Here is a 27586-nt window from a genome sequence, read left to right as displayed (position 1 = left end):
TTAAATTTGGCGCTACAAATGCTGATTGGTCGTGGCCTGCGACCGCGAGCAATCAGCAGAGCGGCGTTTAAATTTGCCGCACATATCGCTGATTGGTCGCGGGCTGCGGCCAATCAGCGACCGGTGTTACTGAGAACGGGGAGTGTCGTTGATGTGCGGGTACTTTCGGTCATCTCCCGGCTGCATCGCCACTGACTTCCATGCGGCTACCGTCGGGAGATCAGCGGCTAGTGCTGCTGATCTCCCGATGGCAAGTGTGAAGGGAGGACCGGGGAGCGAGGCCGCCGGTCGGGGTACTTGTGCTGCATGCAGCCTGGAGATGAGCGGCTGGCACCGCTCATATCTCGGCTGTGTCGCCGCTGATCTCCCGATGGTGGCCTGAGTGTTTAAAATCCAGCGCCAATTAGCGGACGTGCTGCGGCAGTCGCTGATTGATCGTGGCCGGCTGGGCGCGACCAATCAGTGAACCGTGTTACTGAGTACTGGAGAGCGGGTTTAAATTTGCCGCCCATATCGCTGATTGGTCGCGGCCGGCCACCGCGACCAATCAGCAGAGCGGGATTTAAATTTGGCGCCAATACTGCTGATTAGTCGCGGCCGGCATCCGCGACCAATTAGCAGAGCGGGGTTTAAATTTGGTGCCAAATTCGCTGATTGGTCGCGGCCGGCGGCCTCAACCAATCAGCAGAGCGTTGTTTAAATTTGGCGCCAATCTCGCTGATTGGTCGCGGGCAGCGTCCGCGACCAATCAGCACAGCAGTGTTTAAATTTGTCGGCAAGGTCGCTGATTGGTCGCGGGCAGCGTCCACGACCAATCAGCACAGCAGTGTTTAAATTTGTCGGCAAGATCGCTGATTGGTCGCGTGCAGCGTCCGTGACCAATCAGCACAGCAGTGTTTAAATTTGTCGGCAAGATCGCTGATTGGTCGCGTGCAGCGTCTGCGACCAATCAGCACAGCAGTGTTTAAATTTGTCGGCAAGATCGCTGATTGGTCGCGGTGGTCTGCCCCCCCCTCCCCCCCCCAAAAAAAACCACAGCAACTGGATTTATTTTTTTTAACATTGAAATCAGACCCACCTCTAGTAAAAATGAATCAATTGCAAACAAAACAAAAATAAATGCAAAAACGGAATCCAAAGTGTCAGTTATTAAACTGATCCATTTTATTTTTAAAGATAGATCCAATAAAAAAAATTGGTTCTGGATCATCAAGCACTAGATTTTCTCAAAAAAAATCTCCTGTGCATGTTCTAAATCCAAAGTCATTCCTTTAATCTTTAAGATGGCTTTACCCGTGCTCAATCTGCAGCCATAGGTATTGGGCTCAATAGCTGCAAATTCTGTGATATGTGTGCCCAGTGGCACCTTGCTACTGAATTCCCCAAAGCGATCACCTAAAGGTGGGTTCCACTCCCCATCTTTGCTTACAAAAATGACAGAGTCTACATCATGATAGAGACATCTCTCTTGTAGTCTGTCTAGAAGCCTGTACAGCTCTAGCCTGGCATAAGCCATGGTAAAACTGGCTATAAAGACATTGGCATTCTTGCTCGGCTTGTTGTGTCCTTTGGTGAATTTCCAGTTGATGGCTGCCGTCTCCTCATCTATGAAACTTATCTCAGAAACCTCATAAGATGGTTGGAAAACATAACGAAACAGCTCATCTGGGTCAGTCACAATGTTCGTTTTTTGAAAATCAGATCTCTGACCAAATGTGCCCCACAGGGAGTTTATGAACAGGTCAGATATTTGCCTTTTTGCTGCATCCGCCTTTATATTATCAGCCCGTAATTGTATTCCTTCTTTCTCAAGGACTGTGTCAATGCATTGACTCTTCTTGTCATCATTTGCGCACCAACTTGGGTAATCCAAAGCCTCCCCGTGATCCCTACGGTGTAATTTAATGTAGGATGCAAAGAGTTCATCGGCGGTGTTGGGAAAATTCCAAATCTCATAGATATGTCCTATCCTATAACCTTTCTCTAATGCCATCTGCAGCTCTATGGTGCACCAAGTGCCCGTTAGTGAGCGCTCTTCATCCTTGTGGGAACATAGCCGCTTCGGAGGGTTTGCGGCACATGAGTAACATAGGGTGAAGACTAGTTTTTTATTAATCTTAATAGGTAGGACTGGAAATAGCAAACCTCGTGGTGGATAGATCTTAACTTTAGCTATGCCAAAGTACTTGCCAATAGGACCAATGTTTTCAAAAATGATTTCTGGGTGGCCCATGGGGTACGTCTTGGTCTGGTTGACAAATGGGTAAAGACTTGTTATGTGGTAGTGATGTATCGTCTCTCCTTGTGTCACTTTGTGATACAGCTTAGTTGTGTTGGTTCTACCGCCATAAAGTGCATCCCAGGGGTCCAATTGGGTGGGTAATTGCTTTTTACGAAGGAAATCTTGAAGTTTCCGTTTGTTCTCCAGCATCTCATTCCATTGGTTTTCACATATTGCACGGACTGTGAATCCACAGCGCAGTAGATATTGCTTTTTGACCCGGAAGGTCTGATATGTCTGACTATAGTGAGATTTGGGGGCATCACTGCAATCAATTTTTTTGCGGCAAAGCTGACAGCCATAATCGGTGCACGGGAGATATTCAAAAGCTATTTCCTGGCCGCTAACACGAGCATACCCATCCAGGGAATATTTGCCAACTTGCTTTTCACCACCACTTAGAGCATGCCGTATGGTGATGTTTTCTGTATGCGTGACATACAGGAGCCACTGAATGGCCGGTGACGATGTGCGTTTTTGAGTCTTATGGTAATTATCACCAGGTAGAACGGCAATGGTCTCTTTGGAAAGGAAGTTGAATCTATACATTGCCATGCAGACAGAGGGCAATGAAATCAGCTGAAAGGGGTCAACACACTCAACCACTTCGACATTTCTCTCTCTTCGGTTGCAATATGTTGTCACTTGCTTCTTGCTCATTTCCATTACTAGATCTCGGTATCGCTCACAGGCCTTCCTCAAAACCTCCACAGCTTGACTACAGTGTGAACTGAGCTCTGATTTTAGGTTAAATGTGGTATTTTTGTGTTTCTTATACCACACCGTGAAAACTTCTCGATCACCGGGAGTCATGAAGGCCACATCGTAAAACTCCATGGGTGGCAAAGGGCCAACATAGGTCTGGTTGGTTTCAGTATTAAAAGAGTGAGGAAAGTATCCCATTAACACCGGAAAACCCATAGCTGTAGGAAGATTACCGAAATTCACAGGTAGGAAATTTAGAAAGTCTATGAATCTTATGTTTAAATCGGGTAAAATCATACAAAATAGTCTGGGGCCTCGTGTGCTCAGTTTTACTTGTAGCTTTTCTTTTATCAACGCCTGAACAACAAAGCGGGCATCGTATCGGTCACCATCATGGGCAATAAAAGTGAATCCATGAAATTTACCATTGGTAAATAATTGGACGAATTTCTGAAGACATCTTTTGCCCTCGAATTCCCAAGTAATGTCCCCATGCAGTGTAGAGCAGCAGACAAAGTTTGGTACACATACATCCTTCTCCATTTGGCATCGATAGTCATAGAAAATATATTTATCAGTCTTTTCTGGTGCAATGTAAGGTGGCATATAACACTGATGACTGGCATATCTATCAAGACTTACTCCGCACACATTACATACCGGGTTCCTACACTCATGGTCAATCTCGGATCCTACGTATCGCATGCAAGAATCACAAAAAGTCTTCGCTTTACAGAATATTTTATTGTCGCTGGCTAATCGTTTGTGCTCCTCGAAACATTCACTGGAACGGCAGAATATGCGACATTTGGGGCATTTCGGTTGGTCATCGGCACTTTCCATGCAGTTGTCTTTTTGGCAAGCTTTACAAAAGTACTTGCAAGAGTGATTGTTCTTGTGGTGAAACACCGAACTGCACTGCTGACAAAAATAAGCCTCCCCCAGAAAACCTTTCACATTCTTGATGCCATAATAGTGATTGTCGTGGTGTAAAATATAGACGTTTTTGCCCGTCTGGTTCAATTTCGTATGGAAGTATTGCCATTTGTCTTGATTGTGGTAGAGAACTTTGATGTTGATGCCTAGATGTTTCTCAAACTTGGCAATGTCGTCGAAACTTACGAGTTGGTCGTGTGGGATGGACAAGTCCTTGAACAGTTGTGTGGCACGAGCCATTATAATGGCATCACTGATGTCAGAATCGGCTATGAGGGCAGATATACTGGCAGCCAGGCATAGATTGGAATTGTAATTGTTAAAGTCGTACAGCCATTGTCTCTTCTGTTTAATTATCTGGCTGTACGCTATGGATTTCAGGTGCCGTTTTACACCTCCTCTTCGGTTTTTCAGTATGGTGGCTGTAAGTTTTAGGGTAGCACCACGTAAGCCCTCCTCGTTGCTTTGGAGAGTTTTGGCAGCTGAATTTAAAAATACCTCTGCCTTCAAATTCGTAGTGGAATGCTTTGATGAAAACACATGGTCTAAGGAGTTTCCACCTGTAAGTCTAAGTTGTACAAAGTCACCAGGGCTGATATTTGCCTTAATCCCATCCAGCAGAGTCTGAAGGGCAGAATGCACAGCGTTCACGGCCTCCCGAAATGATTGTATTTTGTCTACATTCACAAATCTGAAATAGTCAATATGCAGGACACTTCTGAGTTTGGGGAAGTCTCGCTGTCTATGAGATATATGGTGTAATATTCCTGTAGCATCAATCATTCTGTCAGTGTTGCCATGTGGTGGATCCTGTGCTGTGCCATTATTGACACCTAGTGGCATATCATTAAATTGTGCCTCATCATTACCCAATATGATGTTGGCTTGTTGTGCTTTACTTGATACATTCTTGTTGCTGACACCTTTTAATTTCCGCTCGCTGTTTACGGACTGCTTAGTGCTTGTAGATATTTTTGTGGCATGTTGTGTATTTATATTCTGCTCCTTCTTAGCCTTTTTTGGTGTTAGTGTGTCTTTAAAAGGCAAATATCTCTTTAATTCACCCCCTTTGCTGGCTGTTGTAATCTGAAGTTTTTGATTTTGTTCCGAACTTGTAATCGTAGCCACATCTTCTTCACACACTGAACTGTGACTTCTGGGATGTTTGCGTGGTTGCAGATGTGCACAGGTTGCCCTTTGCTGCTTTTCTGATGCCTTCCTTTGTTCAAGAGCTGGAGGGTTTGTGACAATTTTCAGGGTGTCCATTTGAGCAGCGTTGGACATTTTATTAGTTGGTTTTGTTTTGCCTGTCAGAAAGAAAAAAAAATGTATTGTGGTGTCATAGAGAAAATGCAATCAAACAGATCCTATAAGTTCTAGTGCCATAAAAGCCCTTATACATTAAAATCAACCTCCCTATTTTTAGCTGGACCAGTCAGTTAGTAGGAGCTCCAGACTCTTCCCCGACAGGTGCAGTTGTTGGAGAAAAGGATGGGTCATGCAAAATTACAACACACCACCCTTTTTATTCCCTGGAAGAAAAGCCGCTGGCAGAGGTGTCTGGCGGACAAGCATTCCACATATATTTGTCTGCAGCTGCCACTAGGCAATTTCACTGCACCATTTAAAAGGGTTGTCTCATCTTATTAAACTGGTAAAATTGAACATTTTTTTGCAAAAATTGGAACTTTCCCTCTTATTAAAAGTCCTTTCTCTTCTCAAGAAGGGAGGGATTTTTACTTTTATAATGTACTGCTTGTTGCTTAGGTTCCCTGTCCCTCTACAATGTGTCTGAGGTGGCCGCTTTCCTACTTATTGAGCACACATGGCCTCTACTACAAGGTCCTTGTGCTCCTCTGATGCTGCAAAGGCAATTGCAACATGGGAGAGCGCACAATTTGGACCAACAGAGCGACCATGCCGCTGGCCCGAACTGACAATGTTCAGAAACGCATTGCCTCCGACCATGATCGGACTGGCCCACCGGGGGACCGGAGGATCCTCCGGTAGGCCCCAGGCACTGACATCTGCTGGCACAGTGAACATACGTCACGTGTGCCAGCGATGCGCGTACTGACTACTCTCCTCGGTTGTCTAACTGGGAAGAGCGGTGACATAAGAAGCTGTCAGGGTGCAACAGCGCTCTGTTACAACTAGTGCTCCGCAGTCTGCAACAGGAGAGCGGGTCCTCAGTGTTATCAATGATGCACGCTGTGCTCTCCCGGGTTACTCTGGGAGGAGCCGCCAGCAGGACATCACTGCTCCTCCCAGCGTTACACAACCCCGGGTGGGAGAGCACAATGCGTGCATCACTGAACACTGAAGCCAGGCTCCCCTGTTGCAGACTGCTAGTTGTAAGTAACAGACTGTTGATGCACCTTGATAGCTTCTTATGTCACCGCTCTTCCCTGCCTTGAACAAGCAGAGAAAGCGGTGAAGCTCTTGATAAGGCGAACACTGATTGGCTGCAGCGCAGCTAATCAGTGTTAGCTTTGTGTGTGTCCTCCCCGGCTGTACAGCACAGCCTGTGATTCACAAAGTGCCCCTCCCCTCCCCCACAGTGTCAGCAGCAGAGGGAGATAGACGACTCTCTGATACAGCTGCAGTGATTGAAGGAGGCCCGCCTGCCAGCCTAATAGTGAGTAAGTGCAATGGAGGGCCTTTAGTCAGGAGTGATAGAGGGGGAGGGGGCTAAGTTACTTAGAGATGAATGAGGGCCCTATTCTCTCATCCCTCTTATCACCCCTGACTGCACCCCCTCCCTGCACCCCATCACCCTATATCACCCCTGACTGATCCCCATTCCTTTGTATCACCCCTGACAGCACCCTCTTCCCCCCATATCACCCCTGACTGAGCTCCCTCTCCCTGTATAACCCCGCACTGCGCCCCCTCTCCTTGTATCACTCCTGACTGAGCCCCCTCTCCCTGTATCCACTCCTGACTGAGCCCCCTCTCCCTGAATCACTCCTGACTGAGCTCCCTCTCCTTGTATCACCCCTCACTGAGCTTCCTCTCCCTGTATCACCCCTGACTGCTCCCCCTTTCCCTGTATCACCCCTGACTGCGCCCCCTCTCCCTGTATCACCCCTGACTGAGCCCCCTCTCCTTGTATCACCCCTGACTGCATCCCCTCTCCCTGTATCACCGCTGACTGTGCCTCCTCTCCCTGTATCACCTCTCACTGAGCCCCCTCTCCCTGTATCACCTCGCACTGAGCCCCCTCTCCCTGAATCACATCTCTCTGTGCCCCCTCTCCCTGTATCACCCCTGACTGTGCCCCCTTTCCCTGTATCACCCCTGACTGTGCCCCCTTTCCCTGTATCACTCCTGACTGAGCCCCCTCTCCCTGTATCACCTCTCACCGAGCCCCCTCTCCCTGTATCACCCCTGACTGCACTCCCTCTCCCTGTATCACCCCTGACTGCACCCCCTCTGCCTGTATCACCTCTCTCTGAGCCCTCTCTCCCTGTATCACCTCTCACTGAGCCCTCTCTCCCTGTATCACCCCTGACTGAGCCCCTCTCCTTGTATCACCTCTCACTGAGTCCTCTCTCACTGTATCACCTCTCACTGAGCCTGCTCTCCCTGTATCACCCCTCACTGAGACCCCTCTTCCTGTATCACCCCTGACTGTGCCCCCTCTCCCTGTATCACCCCTGACTGTGCCCCCTCCCCCTGTATCACCTCTCAATAAGCCCTTTCTCCCTGTATCACCTCACTGAGCCCCCTCTCCCTGTATCACACCAGACTGAGCCCCCTCTCCTTCTATCACCCCTGACTGTGCGCTCTTCTCCCTGTATCACCCCTGACTGAGCCCCCTCTTCCTGTATCACCCCTGACTGAGCCCCCTCTCCCTGTATCACCCCTGTCTGATTCAAAGTTTTTTTGCCCCACTACTAACAAAATGAGACCCTTCATAAAAAGTTATGGCCTCAAATGTGGCAGGGAGATTTCCGTAAAAAGTGTATGGGGGATGTGACGGAAAGCTCTTTCAATATCACTCCAATGTCATACATCAGTAATTTCCGACAAGCCTACAACCAGCATTAACCATCGCTCCACCATACCGCTCCACGACCAGTCCTACCCTCACCTACTGTATCCTCACCCATCACTTGTAGATTGTGAGCCCTCGCGGGCAGGGTCCTCGCTCCTCCTGTACCAGTCGCCGTCAAGTTTTGTTCAAGATTATTGTAATTGTTTTTGCTATGTATACTCCTTTTTCACATGTAAAGCACCATGGAAGAAATGGCTCTATAATAATAAATAATAATAATAATTTAGGGCCCCCACCACTATTAGAGGCCACATTCACAATGTATTTGCTGCTTAATTTCTACAATGGAAATGCCACAGCAAATTAATAGCTGTAATATCCACACAGATATTGTGTAGATATTGCTGTGTTTACTACTGATGCACCTTTTTCACTGACTTGATCCACAATTGGTGGTCTTGTATTTATTTCTACGTAGCTACATAATGGGCCCCAATAATTATTTTCTTTGGTGGGCCCAATGTACTCCAGTCCGACGCTGTCTCCGACAATGTATGCTGTAGACTCCTTCAAGCGGTAGCAGCAAGCAAAACCAATGAATGTGAGGATTCTCCGGAGCTAGTGCCAGGGGTCATGTGACTTCAAGTATGTGACTTATATACTTTCGCCGACACTCCGACTAGTCTGTGTCTGGCCTCGCTCAATACACTTGCCTTAAGTGAAGCTTCGTCCATCTAGTCGGCACATGAGCAAATCTATGCAAATCTCATACTTGCGGTCACTCGCCCACCACTCTCTGTGCTGGCAATAGAGAATCATCACAGCGTGCAATTCGCATGATGTGAATATTCACAAGCCTGCAGTCACATAGACTGACTGCAGACTTGTAGCCTAAAGGCCCCGTCACACATAACGAGATCGCTAGCGAGATCGCTAATGAGTCACGATTTTGGTGACGCAATAGAGATCTCGCTAGCGATCTCGTTAGGTCTGACAGGTAGCAACGATCAGGCCCCTGCTGTGAGATCGCTGATCGTTACAAAGCTTCCTGGACCATTCCTGGGTCGTTGCTCTCCCGCTGGGCAGTGTGCATCGCTGTATTTGACACCTTATCAACGACCTCGTTAGCGATTCAGAACTGAGACACGTAGGTGTGCATAAATTGGACTTTTCTGCGCTCCTCGTCCCCGATTGGTGGTCACTACTGCGTCCTTGTTTTTTCAGATCCCACCAGTGTTCTCCGGCTGTGACTTCACTTTGAAGAAATCAGGCATCTTTAGCGAGGTAGGTATTGTTTGGGGTCTTAAATGAGTTTCCATTTTTAATGGAGACGCAGTAGAGATCCCATCTGACCGGAGACGCAGTGTTAAACCAAGGCCACCCAATCTGAATGCAGTAGCGTCCACCAACTGGAGATGAGGGGGGCGCGGAAAAGCAATTTTATGCACGCCTTTCTGACACAGTACAGTCCCTATCAAGGTGTGGATCGTTGAAATAGCTGCTGTGTGAAAAGCGTCCCAACGACCACCGAGATCGTTGGTTAGATCGCTGGGGCGGCCGAGATCGTTGGAAAGTTCTGCATGTTTGACATCTCCCCAGCGATCCCAAAACCGTGACGCAATAACGATCTCGCTAGCGATCTCGTTATGTGTGACAGGGCCTTTAGGCCACGGCCCCACTATCAGTATTTGGTCAGTATTTTTTCTCAGGAGTGGGAGCCAAGATTAGGAGTGGGTGATAAAAGCAGAATTGGTGACTTGTTTCTATTATACCTTTTCTCTGATGGTTCCTCACCTCCCACTCCTGAGAAAAAAACTGACCGAATACTGACTAAATACTCATAGTGGGGCTGTGGCTTTAGGCTGAAAAGCCCATTAAAAAATTTACAACTGAAGGTCATAAAGACAGCTGTCTCACCATTGACAGGATGTTGTGAAAGGCAGATGTTACCATGGCTGATATCTTCCCCAGCACCATAATCTTCCACAAATGCAAATAGTGGAAACATAATTAGACATGACGTTATAGTCCCATGACTATTCTGTGAAAGAATAAAATAAATAGTATTCATATAATAGAGTTACCTAATTCAGAATCCGATATATATCAGGGGTTGTTTTCATCTGTGAAACCTTCCTGGGACATCTAATGGAAGAGATGTAAAGTTAAAGGGTTATTCCGGCTTCACTCAATTCTGTATCGGGAGGTGAGCGAGGCTGTTGATGTCAGATCTACCTCAATAGACAGATAACATAGGTTATTAATATAAAGGTAATGGAAAACCCTCTAAAAGGGTTGCTGCACAAAGGATATTTTTAATCTAGCCACAAATAGGTAATAAATGTCTGATCGCTGGGGCCACCAACAATCACTAGAACGAGGATCCTGGTTCCCTTTATAAGCTTTAGGTAGAGGTGGTCACACATGTGCCCCTTACAAGCTGATTCATGTAAAAAAAAAATCAAAAGACAAGGGGACACTTTCTCCATCTGGAGAAAAAAAAGGTTCATTCTCCATAGGGGACAAGGCTTCTTTACCATGAGAACCATTAAGGCTGTTTCAGATGTTGGATCGCAATGCACGGGCTGGCTGCACATCTGACCCGAGCGTGACAGCTTCATGGAAATATATGAGGGTCAAGGAAAGGGCGGTCAGCCCGTACATTGCGATCCGACATCGGACCGATTATCACGGACATCTGAAACAGCCCTTAATCTGTGGAACAGCCGACCTCAGGCGCTGGTTCTTTACTGTAAGAGTGGTGATTTTAGGAAAAGCCAACCTCAGAAGCTGGTCATATTTTTACCCTTTAGCAGTTGTTTAGTCCCGCCGATTGGCCTGTGTAAACGGACCCAAAGTCATGGAAATCCCCTGTGACTTCTAACATTTCAATATATGCAGATGTTTGGGATCCCCTATATATAAACTGTAGATTACACTGACACATAAGATGCCTTTCATTTAAAAGGGACGGTCTCAAGTTCTCAAATGGGTTAAGTTGCAAAGTGCTTGTAAAAAAAACAGTAGTAGTGAAGAATCAGTATATCTCCTCACTATATGAAATCTCTCTGGTCATGCCCACTTGGACTGAAAATAAATAAATAAATACATATATATATAGCTATTTAAATGTCAAATACTTTTATTGCTAATATCTCCACAATGGAGAGGTGAAATAAAAAAAAATGAATAAAAAAGTTTATGTTGCTCCGGTTCTTCTATAATCATGCGTGAAAATTTTATGCGGATGAGGCGCAAGTGCAGCGGGGCTGCAGTCACTGTGTACATACATTACATTACATATCCTGTACTGATTCTGAGTTACATCCTGTATTATACTCCAGAGCTGCACTCACTATTCTGCTGCTGCAGTCACTGTGTACATACATTACATTACATATCCTGTACTGATTCTGAGTTACATCCTGTATTATACTCCAGAGCTGCACTCACTATTCTGCTGCTGCAGTCACTGTGTACATACATTACATTACATATCCTGTACTGATTCTGAGTTACATCCTGTATTATACTCCAGAGCTGCACTCACTATTCTGCTGCTGCAGTCACTGTGTACCTACATTACATTACATATCCTGTACTGATTCTGAGTTACATCCTGTATTATACTCCAGAGCTGCACTCACTATTCTGCTGCTGCAGTCACTGTGTACATACATTACATTACATATCCTGTACTGATTCTGAGTTACATCCTGTATTATACTCCAGAGCTGCACTCACTATTCTGCTGGTGCAGTCATTGTGTACATACATTACATTACTGATCCTGAGTTACATCCTGTATTATACTACAGAGCTGCACTCACTATTCTGCTGGTGCAGTCACTGTGTACATACATTACATTACTGATTCTGTACTCATCCTGAGTTACATCCGGTATTATACTCCAGAGCTGCATTCACTATTCTGCTGGTGCAGTCACTGTGTACATACATTACATTACTGATCCTGTACTGATTCTGAGTTACATCCTGTATTATACTCCAGAGCTGCACTCACTATTCTGCTGGTGGAGTCACTGTGTACATTCATTACATTACTGATCCTGAGTTACATCCTGTATTATACTCCAGAGCTGCACTCACTATTCTGCTGGTGCAGTCACTGTGTACATACATTACATTACTGATCCCGAGTTACATCCTGTATTATACTCCAGAGCTGCACTCACTATTCTGCTGGTGCAGTCACTGTGCACATACATTACATTACTTATCCTGTACTGTAGCTGAGTTACATCCTGCATTATACTCCAGAGCTGCACTCACTATTCTGCTGGTGCAGTCACTGTGTACATACATTACATTACTGATTCTGTACTCATCCTGAGTTACATCCGGTATTATACTCCAGAGCTGCATTCACTATTCTGCTGGTGCAGTCACTGTGTACATACATTACATTACTGATCCTGTACTGATTCTGAGTTACATCCTGTATTATACTCCAGAGCTGCACTCACTATTCTGCTGGTGGAGTCACTGTGTACATTCATTACATTACTGATCCTGAGTTACATCCTGTATTATACTCCAGAGCTGCACTCACTATTCTGCTGGTGCAGTCACTGTGTACATACATTACATTACTGATCCTGTACTGATCCCGAGTTACATCCTGTATTATACTCCAGAGCTGCACTCACTATTCTGCTGGTGCAGTCACTGTGCACATACATTACATTACTTATCCTGTACTGTAGCTGAGTTACATCCTGCATTATACTCCAGAGCTGCACTCACTATTCTGCTGGTGGACTTTTTGTATATCTACATTATCCTGTACTGATCCTGAGTAACCTCCGGTATTATATTCCTGAGCTGCATTCGCTATTCTGCTGGTGCAGTCACTGTGTACATACATTACATTACTTATCCGGTACTGATCCTGAGTTACATCCTGTATTATACTCCAGAGCTGCACTCGCTATTCTGCTGGTGGACTTTTTGTATACCTACATTACTTATCCTGTACTGATCATGAGTATCCTCCGATATTATACTCCAGAGCTGCACTTGCGCATCATTAGCATAAAATGTCTGCAGTTGATTGCAGAACAATGAAAAAACTGATTTCATAAAAAGTATAATTTTAATCAGCTTCAAAACGTCATTAAAACCTTATCTTTATTAGAAGTCCAAAATTCTGCTGAAAGGTCTTCTTTCTTAAAACCAATCAACTCAGCAGTGGACACACAGGCTGCGGCCTTCCATTATCTCTTGGACACAGGACAGTCCTGCTGGGTGCGGCTCTTTAGATTTCTTGGCTCTTTCTTTAATATTTTCTTGGTTATATATACATATACAGTATATGAGAGTCCTTTTTGTAGAAATATATTCTTTGATACCAGTTTAAGAATCAAAATGGTTTTACATACGAAATGGAAGACAGGAGAAGATGGCGGAATCCCTCATTTCTTTCACAACTTTATAAAAAGCAGTAAACTATATGGTGTTGATTAGCCATTATGATAAGAATGCGTTACAGTAAGACCTAACGTAACATGTATTAGCAGCGAGTCAGCAGACTTATTTCTGCTCAATATTAAGTGATACAATTAGTATTAACATAACATTTAACATAACACAATAGTAGCATGTTTATATTGAGCAGAGTTAATTGTAGCCTATTGGTTTGGATATTCACGGTCTCTCGTGGCCCCTTGGGAAAATTAATTGCCCGCTCCTGCATTAAAGCATTTTTTACGGGGAAAATCTGCACCTAAAACTCAACGTACCTGCAAGAGAAATTGACATTCAAATATGCACCACAGGTCAGTTTACACTGAGTAAAAATAAAACACAGTGGGCATGAGATTGATATAATTCCCATCCAATCTGCAGGAACTGTAAGACGCTGCATTTTTTGTATAGTTCAAAACATATAGTATGTCTGTTTGTGAATACTGATTGGCTCAATAAACTTTTGAAACTTTATAAACTTTATATGCCTATGAGGGAATGTGAAGTTTTGAAATGTAATTTTTTTTGCTGTTGCAGATCTCCTGTTATAGAAATACCCAAAGATTATCCTCACGTGTTCCAGTCTGATGCCCTTTTTTATACTAATTTTTAAGCTAGTTGTGGGAGAGGGAAATAATAGAGGAATATACAACAGACTTTACTGTTTGCATTGCAGATATTCCACAATAAATATCTGCAGCATAAATTAACATTTAGCAAATCCGCAGCGCTGGTCAATTTCCATTGCGGATTTTCTCTGCAGGATATGCATTAGATTTAATAACATGTCATCCTCCATGCTGGCACTGTAGTATGAAGCAGATTTTGGACAGAATATCTCCAGCAATCTGACCCGGAAACACACATGCAAGACAAAGATAGAAGCGACCTCATCTGTAAGAAGTACACAACCTTTCCTTATATTCCCATTCCCTTTGAATCTACTGCAACAAAAATTGCATATTAAAGCTACATATTTTCATACATATTTGTTACATTTGTAACAGTGAATAGTTTGGAACAAAATCATAATAGAAAGTGCTGCAACAGTAAAAGATTGTGTTAAAAATAACATTCATATGGCCACAATCTGTAAAGTAATAAGTCCCAATTACTTACATTTTCTTCCACTATTGCAGTGAATGTGTCACTGACTTTCTCCAGTAGTTTCTGTGAGCAGCATGTGCAAAGAAAGTGAGAGCTACATCCTGTGACAAAAGTCCTGATAACCTACAGCCTAGCTGCAGGGGAGGGGGTGTTGTAAATGGAAGGGGGTTGCAAACGTTCCCTTTGGCTATGTGCCCACGATGCAGAAATGCTTCTGATTTTTTCTGCATCTCCCTGGCAGGAAAAACGCATGCGGATTTTACATGAATTTTTCCTGCCAGGTAGAAGCGTTTGTCAAGCGTTTTTGCATGCATTCGTGCATGCAGGTTATCAAGCGCTTTTCCAAGTGATTTTAGCATCACTTGAAAAAGTGCTTGACAACTTGGTCACACTATATAAATCCATGTAACCGGCATGGATTTATATATTGTGACCAAGTTAATAGTTAAAAAAAGAATAAAAATGGTAAAAAAACCCCCAAAACATTATACTCACCTTCTGATGGCCCCCTGTCTTCTCTCCGGTGCGTCCAGTGTCTTGGGCGGCTCACGGTGGTGTAAAAGAACCTTCCATGACGTCATTTAGTCATGTGACAGGTCACGCGCACACTCACATCGGCGGTAGCGTGACCTGTCACATGACTAAATGACGTCATGGAAGGTCCTTTTACACCATCGCGAGCCGCCGGAGAGCCAGGACGCACCGGACAGGAAACCGAGGGCCATCAGAAGTTGAGTATAAAGTATATTTTTTATTTTAAATTCTTTTTTTTAACAGTTACCATGGTACCCAGGTCTGGAGGAGAGTCTCCTCTTCTCCAGACCCGGGTACCATCCGCACATTGAATCACGTAATATCCGCATGTGCACATGTAGTCATGCGGATATTAAGCGATTCAATGCAAGTCAATGGCGGCAACTACGCCGCGTTTCCGCAAAAATAATGGACATGCTGCAGATTTTTCCGCAATGATAATCTGCAGCGGAAATTTCCGCAGCATGTGCACAGCACATGCGGATTATCTTTGGGGACAATGGGGCACGTATTAAGAAGCATTTTTAAGTGTTTTCACTGTGGAAATTCTGTGGCAAAAATGCGTGAAAACGCATAGTGGGCACGCAGCCTTTCACTTCCGTATATCTGATGAGAATCACCCATTCAAGGCTATGGGTGCTCAAAAAAAACAAAAACAGATCTCATACAAAACATCCGTGTTGCATCTGATTTTTGCGGATATATTGTAATTACTAACATAGGAAACTATATTTTATCATGTACATTTTAAAATGTTGATGTATATGTAAATACAGATGTCACATGGGTGCCACACGGCTGTAAAATACAGACACATGGATAACAATAAGAATGAAAATCGCTTTGCATTCCCCTTTGCATGTTAGTTTGTAAAAGTCATATGAAAATTGGGTGTAGTTTACCATTTGGCTAGAATTTATGAAATACATTCTGAAAATTGTGAATAATAAGTCTCAAAGAATTAAAAATGGCACTGGCATTGGAGCAGAAAAGATGCTTTTCACAATATCCTGTCTACAGTGAGATGCTGCGTTGTACAATACAAGCACAGTGGATGGGATTAATAGAATTCCCAAGCCCACTCTGCTTCTTTTTACGCTGCGTAAAATCACCCGCGGTGCGGGTTTCCGAGCCGCAGCATGTCAATTTCTCTTGCGGAGACGCTGAGTCTTCTGTATCGGTTTTCCCCATAGTCTTGCATTAGATACAGAAAATCCGCAGTTTACAAAAAAAGCCCATTTGTTGTAAGTGAGTTTACACAGGTATTTTTAGCCTAGTTTAACCTAATAAATAATTTTAAGAAATGACGTGGGGTCCCCTCTATTTTTGATAACCAGCCAAGGTAAAGTAGACAGCTGTGGACTTATATTATCAGGCTGGGAAAATCAATGGATATTGGGCCCTTCCCAGCCTAAACATAAAAGCCCAGTTATCAAAAACAGGGGGGACCCCACGTCGTTTTTTCCCCATTTATTTATTTATTAAGTTAATACATGTACAGTACTACACATGCAAAACACTAATTATATAACTCACGGACATCTATCTAGTAGATAGACTAGATGCACCAATGACTACTTTATACGGAGCTGTTCCAATTTTTTTCTATCTATCTAATACATTATCTATCTATCCATCTATCTATCCCATATCTATCTATCCCTTTATCTATATACCCCATATCTATCTATCTATCTATCTATCTATCTATCTATCTATCTATCTATCTAATATTTGTCTTTCTAACTAACCCATATATACAGTGCATCGTGAAAGTATTTAGCCCCCTTGAACTTTTCTACCTTTTGCCACATTTCTGGCTTCAAACATAAAGATATAAAATTCTAATTTTTGGGGGAAGAATCAACAAGTGGGACACAATCGTGAAGTGGAACGAAAGTTATTGGATATTTTAAACTTTTTTAACAAATTAAAAACTGAAAAGTGGGGCGTGCAATATTATTCTGCCCCCTTGAGTTAATACTTTGTAGCGCCACATTTTGCTGCGATTACAGCTGCAAGTCGCTTGGGGTATGTCTCTATCAGTTTTGCACGTCGATAGGCTGAAATTCTTGCCCATTCTTCCTTGCAAAACAGCTCGAGCTCATGGAGAGCGTCAGCTTTTTCCACAGATTCTCGATTGGATTCAGGTCTGGACTTTGACTTGGCCATTCTAACACCTGGATACGTTTATTTTTGAACCATTCCATTGTAGATTTTGCTTTATGTTTGGGATCATTGTCTTGTTGGAAGATATATCTCTGTCCCAGTCTCAGGTCTTTTGCAGACTCCAACAGGTTTTCTTCCAGAATGGTCCTGTATTTGGCTCCGTCCATCTTCCCATCAATTTTAACCATCTTCCCTGTCCCTGCTGAAGAAAAGTAGGCCCAAACCATGATGCTGCTACCACCATGTTTGACAGTGGGGATGGTGTTTTGAGGGTGATGAGCTGTGTTGCTTTTACGCCAAACATATCTTTTTGCATTGTGGCCAAAAAGTTCGATTTTGGTTTCATCTGACCAGAGCACCTTATTCTACATGTTTGGTGTGTCTCCCAGGTGGCTTGTGGCAAACGTCAAACAAGACTTTTTATGGATATCTTTGAGAAATGGCTTTCTTCTTGCCACTCTTCCATAAAGGCCAGATTTGTACAGTGTATGACTGATTGTTGTCCTATGGACAGACTCTCCCACCTCAGCTCTAGATCTCTGCAGTTCATCCAGAGTGATCATGGGCCTTTTGGCTGCATCTCTGATCAGTCTTCTCCTTGTTCGAGATGAAAGTTTAGAGGGACAGCTGGGTCTTGGTAGATTTGTAGTGGTCTGATACTCCTTCCATTTCAATATGATCGCTTGCACTGTGCTCCTTGAGATGTTTAAAACTTGGGAAATCTTTTTGTATCCAAATCCGGCTTTAAACTTCGCCACAACAGTATCTCGGACCTGCCTGGTGTGTTCCTTGGTCTTCATGATGCTCTCTGCACTTGAAACAGAACCCTGAGACTATCACAGAGCAGGTGCATTTATACGGAGACTTGATTACACACAGGTGGATTCTATGTATCATTACCAGTCATTTAGGACAACACTGGATCATTCAGAGATCCTCACTGAACTTCTGGAGTGAGTTTGCTGCACTGAAAGTAAAGGGGCCCAACAATATTGCACGCCCCACTTTTCAGTTTTTAATTTGTTAAAAAAGTTTAAAATATCCAGTAAATTTCATTCCACTTCACGATTGTGTCCCACTTGTTGTTGATTCTTCCCAAAAAATTAGAATTTTATATCTTTATGTTTGAAGCCAGAAATGTGGCAAAAGGTAGAAAAGTTCAAGGGGGCCAAATACTTTCACAATGCACTGTATCTACCCCATATCTATCTATCTATCTATCTATCTATCTATCTATCTATCTATCTATCTATCTATCTATCTATCTATCTATCCCATATCTATCTATCTATCTATCTATCTATCTATCTATCTATCTATCTATCTATCTATATTGTGGGAATGTACCTCAGCCTCAATTTAGATTTCCGATCTACGATCTGCCCAAAGGGTCTCCCTACCCGAACCTAACAGCCTCATAAAAGTTGAGTTTGGGCTGGGAGAGCTGCGACCAGTCTGTACATCACAATCCTTATGAGGACTGTGTTTTGCAGAAGTTTGGATTTGGCCTCAAGACCTTCGTACTTATAGATGTAACTGTACGTCTTGTGCTCTGGTGACCACATGTGGAGGGGGCTCAGGAGCTGAAGGCCTTATATTAAATAGCCGTCATCTGTCTCTAACATCTGGAGACATCTCTGACAGTGGATTTTTAATGATGTCTCAGCCGTGGTGCACTCGCTGATTCCCATCATCACAGGACATTGATTGGTTACTATGACAGTCGGGCATTATTACTATATACTGCAATACTGTGTATAGTGCAACTGATCACAGGTACAAATCCCCTAAAGGGAACAAGCAAATAAAACAAAAAGAAAAAAAAAAATTGATACATTTAAAAAAAATAATAATTTCCAAAATATAAATGCAATTTACATTGCATGAGCTATGCAAAGAATTCTGCATGTGACTATGATTTTGCTGGGTATTATTTTCACTAGCGGAAGTATCTTACTACACTGCTCATATGATAAAATTTGCACTAACGCAGTGTTAGGCTGTGTGGAGCCGGCTGTCAATCAACATGATGTCGGCAGTGACACCCCGTCAGCAAAGTAGAGCAGAAAAGAAGGAACTGCTCTGTTGACTTGATGTCACAGGAAGTGGGAGAATCGCCACCAGGAGCAGCTCTGTCTGTGACTGCTGAGAGATCGACACAGAGATAAGTGCTTAGTTTCTTAGAAAAAAAAAGTCCTGGATAACCCCTAGGTTGTGTGCCCACGATGCGTTTTTTAAGCATTTCCGCAGCGGCAGAAACGCTTAAAAAACGCATGGTAGAAGGCCTGACATGTTCCACAATGATAATCCCCATGTGCTGTGCACATGCTATGGAAATTTCCGCTGCGGGTTATCATTGCGGAAAAAAACGCAGCACTACCAATTATTTTGCGTTTTCACCGCCATTGACTTGCATTGGAACGCTTGGATTCTGCATCACTGGATCTGTACATGCGGATTCCATGCGTTTCAATGTGCGGATGGTACCCGGGTCTGGAGAAGAGGAGACTCTCCTCCGGACCCGGGTACCATAGAACATGTAAAAAAAAGAATAAAATAAAAAATAAATATTATACTTACCTTCTGATGGCCCCCGGTGTGCTTGTCTTCGCTTGCCGGCAGATCGCGGTGGACAGAAGGACCTGCGCTGACGTCATTTAGTCATGTGACGGCAGGTCCTTCAGTGTACCGCGAGCTGCCGGCAAGCCAGGACGGAGCGAATAAAGACTGCGGGGGCCATCAAAAGGTAAGTATATATTTATTTTTTTATTTTTTACCATTCTTTACTGTCACACTATATAAATCCATGCCGGTTGCATGGATTTATATAGTGTGACCAAGTTGTCAAGCACTTTCCAAGTGATGCTAAAATCGCTTGGAAAGCGTTGTCAACCCGCATGCGGAAATGTATGTGAAGAACGCTTCACATCCGCTTGTCCCTGGCAGGAAAACGCATGTACAATCCACATGTACAATCCACATGCGTTTTTTCTGCCAGGGAGATGCAGAAACACTCAGGAAAAAATCCGGAGCATTTCTGCATCGTGGGCACATAGCCTTAGACAGTTACTCCCATCTACATAGATAAGATATTGTAAAAACAAGCACTTTTGCAATTAACTGCTTATTAAAATTTGAAGCCGTTCTTGAGATATTAACACTTTTGTTTATACTGTAGCTTGTTGCCTAGGAGACCGACCACTGCTGCCATCTAGCTTATAAGCACTGCACTGAAGCTGGCCGGGGTTAAGAAGTAATAGCGTGCTCCAGTGATCCTAGCCAGCTTCAAAACAATGCTTACAAGCTAAGTAGTAAAGAAGTGTAAGCATTTTGCATGTTCTGCTGTCTAGCAGAGGTGGTCGGTCTCCTAAGCAACAAGCTTTAAGCAAAATAGAAGTGTTGATATCTCAAGAACGGATGAAAATTTTAATAAACAGTAAAATACAAAATTGCCTGCATTTACCAGCACTATCAGACGATACCCATTCATAAAGAGGAGGAATAACCCTTTAATATAAATAAATATACAAATTTCCAATATTTCCATTTCAGTAATCAAGGGGAGAGTCAAAGATTAACTTCTACCTGATACGTGTTTGCTTATACACATGGTGTCCTTGACAGAAAATCTAGGGTTGTGCAAATACATTGTTTTCCCACAAAACCTTATTAAGGAGAAGGATGACTGGTTTTAGCAGCATATAATTATATGTTTTGTGATGAAGCAGTAAAAACAGCATTATGCGGAGAATACAGTGACCTTTTTACTGAGGATTAGGGACGTGGATGCCTTTTGGTAGCCCAACGTCAAAGTGAAATTACAGAACACCTTCCTGTTTCCACTAGTCAGAGATGGGGAATGGTATGGATGGCGTATCTTCCTTTCTATAGCTATAATTGAGAAATCCCAAGTTGTCGAGCACTTGGGCACTGGTCAGGGTCTGGACAAGGGGTAGGCCACGAGGGCATCTGCTTAGGGCACAATTTTATCTAATGGAAGGAAAGAAATTACTTTGTTCTTGCTGCTTCTTTTACTCCAATGAATGCTGTGGTTGCCCTGGCTTCCGATACTGTCTCACTCCCACTATAGGTATATATTGAATATGGGCACAAAATAAAAGATGTACGGTAAATATAGGATATAATGACTGGATGCTGAATACGGGAACTCATAGGCTATGTGCGCATGTTCAGGATTTGAAGCCGAAATTTCTGCAGTGTTTCTGCATCTCTTTGTCAGGAAAAACGCTGCAGAAAAAATGTGCGTGTTTTTGACGCATTTTTGAAGCATTTTTGTACATCAATGAATGGTAAATAAAGTTATTTGAAAAGGAACGTGGGATATTGCTTTAAACCTTGGATTACCGTCAGAACTAGGGTCAGTATATTGGTTAATTTAAGAATGTGCCTGTTGTATTTCAAATAAAGTGTTTGCTCTGTGTCTGTATTTAACTATTTAATTTACTTTAATTAGGTTTGGTGATGAAAGGGTCAGATTGACACCTTGTCATCACCAAACAAAAGAGCTAGGTGTCAGCTAATCCCATTCGCCCAATGTCATTAGCCTTTCCATTCATGTAATTTAAGCGGCTGCTGTGAGCTGCTATTTTTAGCCTGGGAAGGTGCCAGCATCAAGCAGCGCTGTGGACACAGTGTATTTTTGCTGCATCCAAAACGCGGTCTTCTAATGCCGCACTTTTGTTGTCGGTGCATGTGAATCCACTGCATATAATGACCCTTCAATCAGTCAAAATCTGCAGCGGAGACTAGCGTGTCCGCTACAGAAATTGACATGCTGCTGGTGAGTTTGGGTACGTGGCCATGCTCAGGAGCCGCTGCAGGTTTGACGCTGCATGTTTATACAGTGTCAAGCCCACAGCGTCCAGATGTTACGGCATAGTGGATGGGATCTCTAGAAATCCCATGTCCACTATGCATGCAACTGAGGCTGTGAATCGCCCGTGGACACTGACATACTGCGCGTCTTTAAGGACCGCAGCATGTCAAATTCTCTTGCGGAGTTGCTAGTCTCCGCAACAGAAATTTGACCACTAGAAAGTATTGAATGCTATAAATCCACATGGTTCAGTGAACACATGTGGATTTACCTGCGTTCCATAGAATTCAACATCTTGGACGCAGCAAAAATATGCGTCCAAAGCGCTGCTACGTCCGGATCGTGGGCACATAGGCTAAAAATTTTTAAAAAAATGGCGTGGGCTCCGCGTCAGTCTTAAAACCAGCAGTGGGAAAGCCCACCGCTGGGAGCTGATATTAGTAGCCGGGGAAAGGGCCATTAGCCAAAAATGTTCCCTGGCTATTAATATCACGCCACAGATGTTTGCTAAACTTTTACTGGCTAGATTACAGGGGGACCCCAGAAAAAAAATTGACGTAGGGTCCCCCTATAAAATCTAACCAGAAAAGGCTAAACAGCTGCGGGCTGATATTAATAGCTTGGGAAGGGGCCATGGATACAAGCCCCCTCCTTGGCTAATAATACCACCCTCAGAAGCCCCAGAAATGGCGCATCCATAAGATGCGCCAAATCTGGCGCTTAGCCTCCGCTCTTCCCACTGCCCTGTAGCGGTGGCGAGTGGGGTAACGGGGTTAGGGTTCACGTCAGCCTTGTATTGGTGGCTGACATGAAGCCCAGGTTAGTAATGGAGGGTGTCTATAAGACGCCCCCATTACTAACCGCGTGGTACAGTTGTCGTCACTTTTTCAATAAAAGACACGGCCAGAAAAAAGTATTTTAATGAAATAAAATGACACACGGTTTTAATAATTTTTTTTATTGTGCTCTCAATCCCCGAATCCCTCTGTCACGCCAGGTGTGGGAAAGACTTAGTGCAACACAGAGGGAAAAGGGAAAGGGAGCCCAGACACTAGGGAAAGAGGGGGAAGTGGAGACCTAGTCTGGTCTAGCGTCACCCTGTCTCAACTATTGTCCCTATATTTACTCCTCAGCAATCACTCTCCCTGGCGTATGGCTACGGCTAGGGATGGAAGGAGATGAGCCCTAGTCAACCTCTACTAAACTCTATAGACAACAAGGGTGGACAAAGCAGGGGAAATGGCTTAGATTTAGATGGACTCCAAATAAGCACACGGCCTCAAGCTCCAGAGAGGACGAAGTACTGCTCCTGCTAAGCTTTACAAGTAGAAATGAATATAGCCGGCGACTCTCTCTCAGACACACCATGTATATATACACCCAGGCCAGAGAGATAATTAGCAAGAGAGAGGTAGCCGCTCGGTCCTAAAAACAGCCTCTTATCTAAGAAACTGTCTGCAATGCCAAACGTAGAGATCTCCTGCAACCCACTGCAGGGCGACTGTCTGTCACCTCTGACACACCCGTGACTCCCTTGTATTCCTGAAAAAAAATAAAAAACAACCATATCCCTCACCTGTCGCCATCACGACGTAATCCAGATTTTCCCTCGGCGATCCAGGTCACTGCTACAGCAGTGACATCAGCAATCACTGATGTCACTGCTGTAGAAGACACTGTAGAGTGCTGTAGAGTGTAAAATCATCCTGTCAGTGTACATGCTGCTGCAGGAGTGAGGTCACATGGCTTCATCAGCTGAAGATCAGCTGATCAACCCCTGGTGACCTCAGCATCAGCGGTACGTGGGAACATTCTTGAGAATGTTGCAACTCAGCACCAGTGCCGTAAAGTGAGATCACGTGTGCTATCAGCTGATCTTCAGCTGAGAGCTCACGTGACCGCAGGTCCTGGCAGCACAGCAATGTACACTGCCGAGAGTGAGCGCGCTCCCGGCAGTGTACCGCTGGCCACCGGGAGGATGACATTGCGAGGACCGGGAGGACACCATGGGGCACCAGACAGGTGAGCATAGGTGTTTGTTTTTTTTTTCTAGACAGCGCAGCCCCGGCTTGGCTGAGGACACTACTACTCGCCTCAGCCGTGACGCTCTCGCTGTTATCAGTGGGACCGACGGTCAGATGATGGGAGTAGTAGTCCTCATCTGCCGACCCGGGTACCACTCTATGATGCGTTTCACCGCCCATTGACTTTAATTGAAACGCAGCAAATCTGCAGGTATAAATATTATTAGGCTATGTGCCTACGTTGCGGAAATGAAGCAGAAAATTTCTGCTTCATTTCTGCAAGTAAAAATGCATGCGGAATTCCGCATGCGTTTATCGTGCGTTTATCGCGCGATTTCCACATGCGGAATTGCCTTGCGTTTTTTAATGCATTGCAAAAGGCAATTCCGCTTGCGGAAACGCAAAATTAATGAACATGCTGCGGATTTTTGAACGCAGCCTAAACGCTGCGGAAAAATCCGCAGCGTGGGCATAGAACTTGCGGAATCCCCTTGGGGACCATGGGGTGCGGATTACAAAGCGTTTTACAAGCGTTTCCGCTGCGGAAATTCCGCATCAAAAACGCTTGTAACGGCATAGAACTTGCGGAATCCCCTTGGGGACCATGGGGTGCGGATTACAAAGCGTTTTACAAGCGTTTCCGCTTCGGAAATTCCGCATCAAAAACGCTTGTAACCCGCAACGTGGGCACGCAGCCTAAGTGGTGAAAAAAATTCCGAAATTTGTAAGAATTTTTTTTTTTCACTTATGTCGCCATTTTCCAAGACCCGTATCATTTCCATTTTTCGTGATTTGGGGGCCGGACGAGGACTTATTTTTTGCATCCTAAGCTGACATTTTTATTGATACCATTTTGGGTTAGATATGATGTTTTGATCGCTTCTTATTGCATTTTATTGCAATGTTGTGGTGGCCAAAAAAACGTAATTCTGGCGTTTTGATTTGTTTTCTCGTTACGCCGTTTACCGATCGAATTAATTGTTTTTATATTTTAATAGATCGGACATTTCTGAACGTAGCGATACCAAATATGTGTATTTTTTATTTTTTTTTTGTATTTTCAATGGGGCAAAAGAGGGGTGATTTGAACTTGTTTTTCATATTTTTTAAAACTTTTTTTTAATACACTTTTTACTGACTTCAATAGTTTTGTGGTTATTTTGCTGAATATTCATGAACCACGTTCTCCATTTTGAAGAATTTGGGCGCAAAAAAAGTCAACGAATAAAAGACAAAAAAAAAAAAAGTGAGTGAAAAAACCCCACAAATGAGTAACCAGGAGCTACGTTTTTTTATGTTGATTCTTCAGTCAGAAAAATTCATACTATTAAAATAATACATTTTTAAATAGTTATTTGATGTGTTTTAGGTTTTGTGCATTTTTTTTGTGTTGATTCGGTGGTCAAATTTGGATAGTTTTTTTTTCAGGTAAACGCCTCTTCACATGCAGGAAAAAGACACTTGGAAACACACAGTGTGGGCTGGTTTTTACATTTATATTATCTAACTTATTTTTTCATTTTTTTTAGTAGATTATTTGGTAAAATGGTGTCATTCAAAATTAAACTCATCCTGCAAAAAAATAACAACACACAAGTCTTTATATAGACAGAAAATATGAAAAAGTTATGGCTCTTGGAAGAAGAGGGGGAAAAAATGCGCAAAAGTGAAAAATGTCTGATTCCATAAGGGATTAATTAAAGGAATTTCTATTCAGGTGTTTGTGGGGAGTATCCTGTGGTAAAATCCCACCTAAATAGTCAGTCTCTCACCCACACAGTGCCCCCTTGTATTTTAATTGCTGTTAATAATGTACACAGGTTATAGCATTGTGTTTTCATCACATAAAATGGCGGCAATCGTCACTAACGTATAACTGTTCAGTCACAATATGATAACTTTAGACCATGGCGCCAAAATATGAAAGGGGGCGGGGCCCGGTGACGTCACTTCGTAAGTTAGTCTCTCTGCCACCTTCAACATGGCGGCGTTGTGCTGCCGTACTCCGGGTTACCGCGAGGTCAGGGGGTGTGTCTGGTGCCCGCAGCATGGCTCCACGGTACCGGGTACTATATTCGGTGCTCAGACTGCTGCCATATCCCGGTACCAGATCACAGGTCCGAAGTCTCAGCGCTCAGGCTGCCCCGGCTGTCAGGATGGAGTATCAGGTATTACATCAGCCGGACACACGTGACTCACTCATTCATAGCACCACATGGGCGCCTGATACGCACGAGGACTACAAGTCCCAGCATGCACTGCCATCCACATATTACCTAGCTGGGTGTCAGGATTCCTGCATTTTGTTACAATGTGTAAGGGAACCTTACCAGATCCAGAGGGCGATCACCGGCGACAGCACAACCAATCATGGGGATTTATGGGGGAAAATAAGAGGACCCCACAAGTATTCTGGTCCCCCTCCTAAGCTGCAGACCCCAGTCCGGTACTGCCCCTGACTCTTCACGGGGATCTAAACGCTTGCTGACGGGTTACCTTCACATTTGGGACCGCTCTCCTTGCAGGTCCCCGTCTCTTCTTTCAGAAAATTTCTAGTATGAGGAAAGCACAGTGCCGCACTGAGATTCTGTTGCTGCCTATGCAGAGCACAGAAGTAAAGATTGGTTTGCTTTTGGCCACTGCGCTCTGCATAGGCAGAAAGTGATGACAACTCCTTTCTGTGCACTGAGAGCTTTGTTGTCTCTCCGGACACTCATGGGACTTATTTGACAGTGGGGAAGGGTGTCATTTTACCCCCCCCCCCCGCATTATATGCAATTGTATTTACTTTTACAAGCGAAAAACCCATCTAGATTTAGTCCTGTTCACGCAGCCGCTGAGGTCGTTACAATGTATCATGGGCTTAAAGGGCTTTTCCATTTTCACATTGAGAAGGGCAGGTGACCTCACGCTTTCTGATACCTGTAGGGCCGGGAACGAGGCCTTACATGCACTGTTGATGCTGCTGTGTGAGCAGGACGAGGGCTGTACGTGTGTTCTGCTTATGACTACTTTCCAGAAAAGCAAGAAAGTTTTTTTTTTTTTTTTTTTTAAACTAACTTCTTAAAGTTGGTGCGGATTCATTTGCCCGACCCACTGCATCGGCAATCAGTGGCCGCGGGAGAAGTGGCTCTTACCTGCCGACATCAGCAGTTCCTCTTTTGATTAGCCGGCCATGTGCGTCGGCAAAGGTCGCAGTGCCAGATGATTTCTTACATAGAATAGATTTGCAGAGAGCTCGGTGAGTAATCCTGTGTGTTCTGCTTTTAGGATGCCATACGCACTCTCAACACACTGCAGACAAATGCCAGCTACCTGGATCAGGTGAAGAGACAGCGCAATGATCCCCAGGAGCAGATGGCGGCCATGAAGGGTTTCCTGGAAAGAAGCGGCCTGCGGGTAAGTGAGAGATCACATGTCAGCCTTGTCCGGCTTCATCCGGGAACTTTGCAAAGTCTCGAATTAAAATCTCCCACCGTTTTGTGTACACAGCTCTTCACTGAACT

General features: G+C 44.1%; 2 protein-coding genes across 9 annotated transcripts in view; one reads left to right on the top strand and one right to left on the bottom strand.

The window, feature by feature from the left end:
- FPGS (folylpolyglutamate synthase) overlaps nucleotides 1–27586 on the top strand; it is a 104003-nt gene that overhangs the window by 58535 nt on the left and 17882 nt on the right. For 2 of the 4 annotated variants that reach the window (XM_073640024.1, XM_073640023.1), the window contains exon 2: nucleotides 27351–27479. In XM_073640024.1, coding sequence (XP_073496125.1) covers nucleotides 27351–27479 — 129 coding nt within the window. Of the gene's footprint in view, nucleotides 1–6201; nucleotides 6277–26042; nucleotides 26249–27350; nucleotides 27480–27586 lie in introns of those variants that run through there. The other 2 variants (XM_073640022.1, XM_073640021.1) reach the window with 2 other exon arrangements.
- On the bottom strand, nucleotides 1031–27538 carry LOC141154318 (uncharacterized). 5 transcript variants are annotated; one of them, XM_073640017.1, is made up of 4 exons: nucleotides 27218–27538; nucleotides 10007–10067; nucleotides 9840–9902; nucleotides 1031–5229 (listed from the first exon to the last, which is right to left on the bottom strand). In XM_073640017.1, exon 4 carries the CDS (start codon nucleotides 5204–5206, stop codon nucleotides 1217–1219), a length of 3990 nt encoding a protein of 1329 aa, XP_073496118.1. In that variant the 5' UTR covers nucleotides 5207–5229; nucleotides 9840–9902; nucleotides 10007–10067; nucleotides 27218–27538; the 3' UTR covers nucleotides 1031–1216. The 5 variants fall into 5 exon arrangements, 4 of the variants coding, with proteins under 4 accessions (XP_073496118.1, XP_073496120.1, XP_073496117.1 ...); XM_073640019.1 differs by lacking the exon at nucleotides 27218–27538 and adding an exon at nucleotides 14529–14641; XM_073640016.1 differs by lacking the exon at nucleotides 9840–9902.

Source organism: Phyllobates terribilis, unplaced genomic scaffold (genome assembly GCF_046119375.1).
Source record: "Phyllobates terribilis strain yellow unplaced genomic scaffold, ASM4611937v1 Scaffold_7__3_contigs__length_470593459, whole genome shotgun sequence".
Classification (NCBI taxonomy): Eukaryota; Metazoa; Chordata; class Amphibia; order Anura; family Dendrobatidae; genus Phyllobates; species Phyllobates terribilis.
Note: the sequence above shows the minus strand (reverse complement) of the source record. Positions and strands in the feature narration are given on the sequence as shown.

What these genes read in the sequence shown, in the direction of transcription:
- LOC141154318 (XM_073640017.1), bottom strand. Translation starts at nt 5,206, where the DNA reads ATGTCCAACGCTGCTCAAATGGACACCCTGAAAATTGTCACAAACCCT.